The 11193-nt window shown below is 33.2% G+C and overlaps 1 protein-coding gene across 1 annotated transcript; it reads right to left on the reverse strand.

Moving 5' to 3' along the window:
- Positions 1-217: 217 nt before the first annotated feature.
- On the reverse strand, positions 218-6186 carry LOC142161703 (actin-2-like). The gene is made up of 4 exons (XM_075233009.1): positions 5705-6186; positions 5204-5597; positions 483-1613; positions 218-394 (listed from the first exon to the last, which is right to left on the reverse strand). Exons 1-3 carry the CDS (start codon positions 5762-5764, stop codon positions 1585-1587), a joined length of 483 nt encoding a protein of 160 aa, XP_075089110.1. The 5' UTR covers positions 5765-6186; the 3' UTR covers positions 218-394; positions 483-1584.
- Positions 6187-11193: the final 5007 nt, after the last annotated feature.

Below are 11193 nucleotides of genomic sequence, written 5' to 3' on the forward strand. Positions count from 1 at the left end.
TGAAATGCGACCAAATAGAGACCAAAGTTGGTCGCTTTTCTAGGTATATTTTTGGCAGAAACTGCCTGTTTTGGCAGCTACACCACCTGCCAGCTTACCAAACATCCTAAACAGGCATTTTATGCCAGCAACAACAACAACAACAATTAAAAGCAATAATCAATAGAACTAACACATTAAGCTAACAAAACTAAGTTAACGCTTATTACAAGCCCATTCGAACTAAAAAGAACTAATACAATAGAACTAAATTTTTTTGTCTAGTTCAAAGTATATAAAGTACTCAAGGAGTGTTCTTTCAACATCCTCGTCCGAAAGTTGGATTGCCTCGCCCGATTCATTAGGTGGTTGACTGCGTATGAATTCCCCCACGTCAGCTGCATGTGAAGCGAACCTATATGAAAAATTATATATATTGAATTAGTATTTCAAAATTTATATAAAAGTAAATCAAAATACTTAATGAAAAGTAAAAAACTTACATGTATATAGTCGAGGCTCGACCCTCCTTTCTGAATCAGTCTCTTTCTTCTTCTTTACAATACGAGTTTCATTGAATAGCTCATCTTGCTTCATTGGCATCATAAAGCTATCTGGTAGCTTTGGTGATTATCCTCGTGGTACTATTACTCGGGATGAACTTGGATACAGAGAATAACTTGGATACAGTACTTGACAGGGTATGTCTTTGATCAATTGTTGATTTCTATAGCTACAATGATAATGAGAAGGCAACGACATGTGTTTCAAAATAGTGATGGTATAGGTAGGATTTAACATTTCCTAAGTAGATAAAAGAGGTTATAGAGGAATTCTCTACTTCACTTTCCAAGAGGAAAAGAAGTTTGATTGATAGTGGCAACGTTGATGAAGACGGAATGTTTTCCGTTGGTCATGGCAGTTCCCATAAAGCGGGGATCATAAGACTCTATGATGACAAAGATTATAGGAAGTTTTGTTCTAAACTTCTTCCAAGTCTGATCCGTACAAGCTTAATATGATATTGGTGATATTTCTTCGGATTCAGACAATAATTTGACCGACAAAAGTATGGAAATGCTCTTAAAAAGAATTAAAGGTAAAATCTTTTTAGCATCCTTCTCTACCAAGAAAAACATTTTACCTTTAATTCTTTTTAAGAGCATTTCCATACTTTTGTCGGTCAAATCATTGTCTGAATCCGAAGAAATATCACCAATATCACATTAAGCTTGTACGGATCAGACTTGAAAGAAAATTTAGAACAAAACTTCCTATAATCTCTGTCATCATAGAGTCTTATGATCCCCATTCTATGGGAACTGCCATGACCAACGGAACACATTCCGTCTTCATCAACCTTGTCACTCTCAATTAAACTTCTTTTCCTCATGGAAAATGAAGTACAGAATTACTCTATAAGCTCTTCTTTTATCTACTTAGAAAATACTAAATTCCTACCTATACCATCACTATTTGAAACACATGTCATTGCCTTCTCATCATCATTGTCGCTAATGAGAAGAACAATTAAAGGCACACTTTGCCAGGTACTGTGTCTTAGTTATTCTTGGTGGAAGTCCTATTACATGTCTAATAACGTCATCAACCTCTTCTAATAATCCTCCGGCAATCTAAAATTCCAAAACATAAACTAAAAGCTCAATTCATATCCTAAACCTTCAATTCATATCCACAAAAGTTCAAGTCATATCCTAAAGGTTCAACTCATATCGTAAAAAGTTCAAGTCATATCGTAAAATTTCAATTTATATCGTACAAGTTCAATTCACAAGAACAAAACCTAAAAACTAAAAGTTCATCAATTCTTATCCTACGAGTTTAAACATAAACTAAAAGTTCAATTTATATCCTAAAGGTTCAATTCATATCCACAAAAGTTCAAGTCATATCCTAAAATTTCTATTTATATCCTAAAAATTCAACTCATATCCTAAAAGTTTCAATTTATATCCTACAAGTTCAATTCACAAGAACAAAACCTAAAAACTAAAAGTTATATTCATATCCTACGAGTTTAAACATAAACTAAAAGTTCAAGTCATATCCTAAAGGTTCAATACATATGCTAAAGGTTCAATTTATTTCTTAAAAGTTCAACTCATATCCTAAAAGTTTCAATTCATATCCTAAAAAGTTCAAGTCATACATAAAAGCTTCAATTTATATCCTACAAGTTCAATTCACAAGAACAAAACCTAAAAACTAAAAGTTATATTCATATCTTACGAGTTTAAACATAAACTAAAACTTCAAGTCATATCCTAAAGGTTCAATTTATTTCCTAAAAGTTCAACTCATATCCTAAAAGTTTCAACTCATATCGTAAAAAGTTCAAGTCATACATAAAAGCTTCAATTTATATCGTACAAGTTCAATTCACAAGAACAAAACCTAAAAACTAAAAGTTCATCAATTCTTATCCTACGAGTTTAAACATAAATTAAAAGTTCAATTTATATCCTAAAGGTTCAATTCATATCCACAAAAGTTTAAGTCATATCCTAAAATTTCTATTTATATCCTAAAAATTCAACTCATATCCTAAAAGTTTCAATTCATATCCTAAAAATTCAATTCACAAGAACAAAACCTAAAAACTAAAAGTTATATTCATATCCTACGAGTTTAAGCATAAACTAAAAGTTCAAGTCATATCCTAAAGGTTCAATACATATGTTAAAGGTTCAATTTATTTCCAAAAAGTTCAACTCATATCCTAAAAGTTTCAATTCATATCCTAAAAAGTTCAAGTCATACATAAAAGCTTCAATTTATATCCTACAAGTTCAATTCACAAGAACAAAACCTAAAAACTAAAAGTTATATTCATATCTTACGAGTTTAAACATAAACTAAAACTTCAAAACATAAACTAAAAGTTCAATTCATATCCTAAACCTTCAATTCATATCCACAAAAGTTCAAGTCATATCCTAAAGGTTCAACTCATATCGTAAAAAGTTCAAGTCATATCGTAAAATTTCAATTTATATCGTACAAGTTCAATTCACAAGAACAAAATCTAAAAACTAAAAGTTCATCAATTCTTATCCTACGAGTTTAAACATAAACTAAAAGTTCAACTTATATCCTAAAGGTTCAATTTATATCCACAAAAGTTCAAGTCATATCCTAAAATTTCTATTTATATCCTAAAAATTCAACTCATATCCTAAAAGTTTCAATTCATATCCTAAAAATTCAACTCATATCCTAAAACTTTCAATTTATATCCTAGATTTCTATAAACCCTAGATTTTTATAAAATGTTAAATAATGATAAATACAACCTAAACCCTAGGTTTCTATAAAATACAATGTTAAATAATCAATTGAAACACTAGTCATTTGAAACTAATTCATAGCTAATAAACAAAACATTATAAGCTTACACAAAAGATATAAATTGTAATTCTAACCTAGAATTTTTAGGAGGTGGAGAAGGAGAGAGACGCAACAACGGCAGAGGCGACGGCGACGGGAAGGCGGCAGCTGGGCAGTGGTCGTTGGTGGCGTGGGTGGGGCCTCTGGTGCTGGGAGTTGGAAGGGGGGGGGGTTGAGTGTGAGAGAGAAAAGAGAGATTTTGGGAAATTTTTAGAAAGAATGGGAGGGGATCCCGGTTTTGACACTCTGGAATTAAAAATAGCGACCACAGTTGGTCGCTATTTTGGTAGGTAAATCAGTTTTGAATTTTTAGAAATAGCGACCAAAGTTGGTCGCTATTTCTAAAAAAATTATATTACTCTTAATTCAATTTAAAATTATATATATATGTAGTATAAATTTAGGATTTTAATTCAATTTAAGCTATATATATATATATGTGTTAGGATTTTAATTCAATTTAAGCTATATATATATAATACAATTTAAAATTATGTACATATGTAGTATAAATTTAGGATTTTAATTCAATTTAAGCTATATATATATATATATATATATATCTATATTCGATATAATACTACCTAATACACTTATACTTAGTGCATAGTATAGCGTAAGTATATATATATATATATATAAGCTATATTCGATACAGTACTACTTAATACACTTATACTCAGTGCATAGTATAGCGTAAGTATATATATATTATATATATATAAGCTATATTCGATACAGTATTACCTAATACACTTATACTTAGTGCATAGTATAGCGTAAGTATATATATTATATATATATAAGCTATATTCGATACAGTATTACCTAATACACTTATACTTAGTGCATAGTATAGCGTAAGTATATATATATTATATATGTAAGCTATATTCGATATAATATTACCTAATAGACTTATACTCAGTGCATAATATAGCGTAAGTATATATTATATATATATATATATATATATATATATAGAGAGAGAGAGAGAGAGAGAGAGAGAGAGAGAGAGAGAGAGAGAGAGAGAGAGAGAGAGAGAGAGAGAGACGCACGATTCGTAGTACTATTCATCCCTTGTATTACAAAAGTATTAACGGCTTATATTTATATTATTTAGATAGTAAATACAAAAGTGATTTTTAATTTTGACCATTGTTGACCTGAATAGAGACCAACTTTGGTCGCTATTTATTCAAGAATTTAGTTTAGCGACCAAAGTTGGTCGCTATATTTAAATCAGATTTAATTATATTTCATATAATATTTAAATTAATAATATAATTATTAAAATTGTATAACTGGGCCCCATTTAAGCGACCAAAGTTGGTCGGTATCTGCCTACCCTTTAAGTAGCGACCAACGTTGGTCGCCATTTTTATATTATATATATTTATATTTTATAATTTTTTTAAAATAATAATATAATTATTAAAATTTTGTAGGTGGGTCCCACTTTAGCGACCAACATTGGTCACTAATCTCAGTAAATGTTTGACCAAGAAAGTCTGACCAGTCCAGTCAACATTTTGACTAATATAGCAACCAAGTAGCGACCAACCTTGGTAGCTATTTTGTTTCTTTTATTTATTTTATTATTTTCGTTAGTTTAGCGACCAACTTTGGTTGCTTTTTCCCACAGACCAATTTTGGTCGCTAAATTTTGGTCGGTTTTTTCCGGATTTATAGTAGTGTGGTCCACGTGTCATGGCGTGTCATCTTATAATGAATCCCATATATAAACTTAGTTTTTCCCAATACAAACTATAACAGTAGAGAACCAGAATATGCTGGTATTCCTTCTTTTTCTTACCAGTTGTGCGACCATTAGCAAACAGAGAGAGAACAGCCTGGTTTGCAACATACATGGCTGGCACTTTGAATGTCTCAAACATGATTTGAGTCATTTTCTCTCGTTCTGCCTTGGAGTTAAGTGGTGCCTCAGTCAGCAGAACAGGATACTCCTCGGGAGCAACACGGAGCTCATTGTAAAATGTGTGATGCCATAATTCCTCCATCTCATCCCAGTGGATTACTATGCCATGTTCAATCGGATATCTCAGAGTCAAAATACCTCTTTTAGACTGAGCTTCATCGCCAACATAGGCATCTTTCAGTTCCATTCCAACTTTACTGCCAGTGCGACGAGGATGACCAACTAAACTTTCGAAAACAGCCCCTGGAGAATCATCCCCAGCAAAGCCGACCTAGAGAAACAAACAACAAAATAGTTATTATTCATTAGCAGGTCACATAGGTAAGTAATACAGTTAACACAATGTATGAAGCTGAATTTGCAAGCAGTTTTTCTAACCTTGCTCATTCGAGTTCCGTTGTCAATAACAAGTGGTTGAATATCCTTCACATCAGCCATCTCCTAAGGATTTCAAAAATATATATTTTTCAAGTATAATTTAGGTGAGACATCACTGGTACAAATACAGAGTGAAATTGAAAAATAGTCACAAAGTCAGCTTGGTCTGTGAGTAATTTCTTCCTTTATATATATTGTCAGATTATTTTTATCTCCCCTCAAGCTCAAGGTGAGATAGATTGGTGCAGTCAGAGTTTATTCAAGAAATTTGAAGATATCTCACTCATGTTGATATCCCAAAGGCCAAAACATTGCCAAATCCTAATTCACCTTCCTGCCCATGAAAAGAAAGAGAAAAATGCTGAAAATTAGCTAGTAGTATTTCCTAAATAACATGTCCTCACTCTAGACCAAGATTTATTAGTTCATCTTTCACATGATATATACAAGGTAGTTGCACAACTACTCTAGACTGAAAAAATATTCATATTCACAAAGAATAGTAGCACAGGAATCACTAAACTTAAGAAATATGAGAACGGAAGGCAGACATGCAAACTGCTATATATGGTGATAACTAAAATACGATTTTCAATGTTTGGAGATAGCATTCAAGAAACAAGTTAAGAATATTTAGTTAAGAGTTTTCCTTTAATTGGTGCTATAGTAACCTTAAAGAATAACAAAACTCTACTTGTCAATTGATGCTATTTCTGTTTTAATTGGAATCAATCTTTCGTTGCATGGTTATGTTTTTTTATTCGTTTTTTGTTAACAAGGAACCCGCAGCCGCTACCCTTTGAGTGCGCACAAGGTAAATCCCGCTCTTGTGTAATAGCCCGCAAACCACACAGGAGGGTAAACCATACTAGCCAAGCCCCGTGTAATAGGCTCGACCCAGGAGGCCATGCAAGTTGGTTTGGAACCCTAGATCTCCCATTTGGTAAGTCCCTTGCTCAATCAACTCGGCCACCCCGAAGGGTATTGTTTTTAATCGTTTTAAACACATAAAAGCACAAAAAGTTGAAGTTTTCCTCCTGCCTTTGAGAAAAGAAAGAAAAAGGTCTTGCTTTTTTTAGTGGATTTAACCATGCTATCACCAAACTGAATCAATAACTTACCCAATTAACACAAAAAGTTCTGGCTATCCAATCATTCTGGGCTCAAGTTTTTGCATTGTCTAAGAAAATCATTACACTGATTTTCTATAGCAGCAGATATCTGAGCTAAAATCTTATTATGCCAGGGAATTAGAATGGGCAAATGGGCATGGACAATGTCCAACACTAGCAAGAAAGTGTTTTTTGTACTCTCTTTGTAAACATTTTCCCTGATAATAAAATCAACTAATTACCCAAAAAAAAAGTGTCTACTTTGTCCAAATATATCGCATATGTAAAATCGGGTGACCCCTTAAATTTGCAAGAGCAAAGCTCAATCAAGAACCAAAAAAGAAAATTATATATATCCTTCTTTCCCAATTTGATGGTTCCATTCAAATTTTATGAGATGGGCAAAAAAGACTAATTCAACAGGTATAGAAGACATTTGGATCAGAACCGTGCAATCATCTACTAATAAGTATCAAACTGAATAAAAATTCAAGAATCAGAAACCCAAAATTTGGTTAACCAGTTACACCAACAAATCATTGAATAACCAATAACAAGTAGCAAGCACATAAATACAAGTGAAACAGAGACAAACCACACTGAATACAATCGATGTTCAAACATAACTGAAACTTACGTTTAAGGGTGGAAGCCACTGCTAGTTCAGGATATACCGAGAATGTTAGAAAAACAAAGGACTTTTCTGGTTAACAGAAAGAGAATTGTTAGTTTCTGTTCATAATATTATGGGACACGTGTAGATGATTGTAAATGGAAATCAAACGTAAGTTTCGAATCAAATTAGTGCTATTGGACCAATTCATTTTTTCCGTTTTGGCTTCCTTTTTTTTTTTTTTTTTCCTTTTAAATTCCACACCAGATATTTTGGTTTATGCTCCCTAGTTTCCGTTTGGTTTGAATTATTTTACTAACTGATTATTTTCTCTGACAATTTTTCTTTTAGGCAACACCAACAAAAATTTCTTTGCTCCAAACTGAAGCAAGATGCATACATTTCTTCTTAAATTTACTTTTTGTCCACTCATTTACTACTTATATTTATGTGCACTGCTTTGGCTTAACAAGAACTTCTATAGCAAAATTATCTCATGAAAATAGAATCCACCTATCTTGTCCAACTCGTCAAAATTTGAGCGAGTTGGATTAGGCCTAATTTTATAGAGTAGAATTTGCGAACATCTCAAGTCAGCCATCTAAAAGTTGAGCTGATTCTGGCTAAATATGTTAGCCCTAATTGACACATAAGAAAACCTTTTTTTTGGTTTTATACTCCCTCCGTTCCAGTTTATGTGAACGGAACCTTTTTAGCCCTAATTGACACATAAGAAAACCTTTTTTTTGGTTTTATACTCCCTCCGTTCCAGTTTATGTGAACCTGTTTGATTGGACACAGAATTTAAGGAAAAAAAAAACTTTCGGAGTTTGTGGTCCTAAACAAGTCAAAAAGGGATCCAGAGTATTTGTGTGGTTATAAAAGCTTTTCATTAAGGGTAGAATTGAAAATTTAAGCTAAATTGGTTCCAAATTTAGAAAGGAATCATTCTTTTTTGAACGGACAAACAAGGAAATAGATTCACATAAACTGGAACGGAGGGAGTATCATACTAGTATCTATAAACGTGTGTTGCACGTTAATAATGACACATGATGGTTTAAATATTTATTTATATGAAGAAACAATAAAATTTGATTAATAAGGCAAATTTTATATATAATAACACAACAATCATCTAAAAGCCGAAATATATTGTTACATTAGCATAATACGTGAATTTAAAATGAAATGACATCATCACAACTTAAAAAAATTATCAATTTTAGTCGTGTTAAGTAGATAATTATGTATTGTAGTTTAAAAGTATCTAATGTGATGGTATCATACTGAACACTTCTTTATAGACGATTTTGTGTATGTTTCCTTCTAATGCTTTGGTTGCTCTACCATAACTACTCTTGTTGTCGATATTGATATCTCTTTTGAAAGTGCAACATATAGTTATTCGTGTAAGAAAATATATTGTTGTAAATATAGCCCAATATTTAGGATATTTTTCCTTGTGCTTTATTTATTATAACTACAAAATATATAAACTACTGAAAATTATTTTAACACAAATTTAAAAGAATATTCTTTAGTTTCGAAAGACGAAATTTGAATTTGGGGATACACACATACTTAAAATCACATTGACCAGTATCATAAGTTTTGTATGTATGACATTATTGTCAAATCTTCTATATTCCATATGTGTACTATTACATAAGCTATTCAACGAATCTAAGTTTTCAATAGCATGACAAGCATATTTTTCTTCAAAATCAACCTATGTGCAGTGGAAGATCAATCTTAATTTAATATATTATATATATGGTAACACTAACATACGTAAGAAATAATGAACTTGTCAACAAATATGTACAGTAGAAGGCCATTTGGTATTAAAGTATTAAAGTATTCTTCTTGGTAGTAATTGTTGGTATCATCTTGTCACGACCTGGAACTTCCCCACCCTCGGGAGTCGTAATGGCGTCTACTCGTAGAAGCTAAGCAAGCTACGAAATACGAAAATTCAATCTCTTTCATTTTTAACTCTTTTTAACGAATGGAATTAACAGGTGATCAACATTTAAATAATAGAGAAAGATGAGATTAAGCAGAGGACTTGGACTAATATAATACCAAAAACCAGTATGAAAATACCAACATGCGTATCTACCTAGAAATCGGTGTCACAATATTCACGGACTATCTATGAATACTACATACAAATGTGTGAAAAAGGAATACAGTCTGTCTCAGATACAAGTGATAACAGAACACAATAATAGATAGAAGAGAACGTCGGGCATGCGGACGTCTGCAGGACTACCTCGGGATTTCTGTGGACCGAAGGCTGGCTCCCCACGTGCTACTATCACAGTGCTGCTCCGGTATCTGCACAGGGTGCAAAGTGTAGCATCAGCACAATCGACCCCATGTGCTGGTAAGTGTCTGGCCTAACCCCTGCGAGGTAGTGACGAGGCTAGGACCAGACTCCAGATAAACCTGTGCAATTATATAATATGCGGCGGAAAATAAACAGGAATAAGCAGTTTAAATGGGAGGGGGTACATGCTTCGGGGAACATATCAAACCCAGCAGAAACTTAAGAGAAATGTGAGAGGACAGTTCAAAATCTATAATAAAACAAAAATAATACTGTTGTAGCGCGCAACCCGATCCCTTATCATTTAACACTGTTGCGGCGTGCAACCCAATCCATCTATATAACTGTTGCGGCGTGCAACCCGATCCAATATAATATTTGTTGTGGCGTGCAACTCGATCCAATATAATATTTTGTTGCGGTGTGCAACCCGATCCAACATAACGTTGTTGCGGCGTGCAACCCAATCCATATATAATAATATTGTGGCGTGCAACCCGATCCATATATAATAAAAATGTTGCGGCGCGCAACTCATTCAAAATATACAGTCAACAATAATCATAAAAACAGTCCCGACAAGGGATCACTAACGAACCACACTATCCTAGCAAGGGAATCGACAGCATAAATAAGTACATCCCGGCAAGGGAGAAACAGCTATAACCAAATCTTAACCCAACATCTAACCATTTCAGCTATCACCAATACTCAACTTAGTAATTTCCACGAAAACAAACTCAATCCTTACTCAATATCGAGAATCATCAATTAAAGCATCTGTAATATTATTTAAGAACACAACAAGTTGCAATTTAAGACTCACGGTCATGCTCGACACCAACGTATATATACTCGTCACCATGCCTATACGTCGTACTAAACAAGAAGCAAATAGCAAATAGGACTCAACTCCTAATCCCTCAAGCTAAGGTTAGACCGAACGCTTACCTCGAACTTCCACAGCCAACTCAAGCCTCAAACACCACCTTTCCTTTCGAATTCGGCTCCGAATCAATTGTATCTATACATAATCGACTTTATAACATCAATAAATGCTAAACAATCCAATTCCAATGTTTAATTATAGCTTTCTAATCATTCTTCCCAAAAAGTCAAAAATTGACCCTGGGCTCGCTTGGTCAAAACACGAGGTTCAGACCAAAACCCGATCACCCATTCACCCACGAGCCCGAATATATGATTTGTTTTGAAATCCGACCCCAAAACGAGGTCAAATTCCCAATTAATCAAAAAGTCCTAGCTCTACCCAAATTCCTAATTTTCTACCCATAATCACATGATTTAAGCCTAGAAATTTAATGGGTGTTAATGGAAATTGAAGAAAATGAGCCTAAAATTACATACCTATGAATTGGTGGTGAAATCCCCTTTCAAAAATCGCCTAATTTGGAGTTAAGATGAAGAA

The sequence above is a fragment of the Nicotiana tabacum genome, chromosome 16, assembly GCF_000715075.1.
Source record: "Nicotiana tabacum cultivar K326 chromosome 16, ASM71507v2, whole genome shotgun sequence".
Taxonomy (NCBI): Eukaryota; Viridiplantae; Streptophyta; class Magnoliopsida; order Solanales; family Solanaceae; genus Nicotiana; species Nicotiana tabacum.

Bases quoted from the DNA above. Each gene is read 5' to 3' on its own strand.
- LOC142161703 (XM_075233009.1), bottom strand. From the start codon at position 5,764: ATGGCTGATGTGAAGGATATTCAACCACTTGTTATTGACAACGGAACT. The intron at 5,598-5,704 runs GTTAGAAAAACT...TTGTTTCTCTAG, and splicing joins ACGGAACTCGAATGAGCAAG to GTCGGCTTTGCTGGGGATGA. The intron at 1,614-5,203 runs GTAAGAAAAAGA...TTGGAATTTTAG, and splicing joins TGCTAATGGTCGCACAACTG to ATTGCCGGAGGATTATTAGA.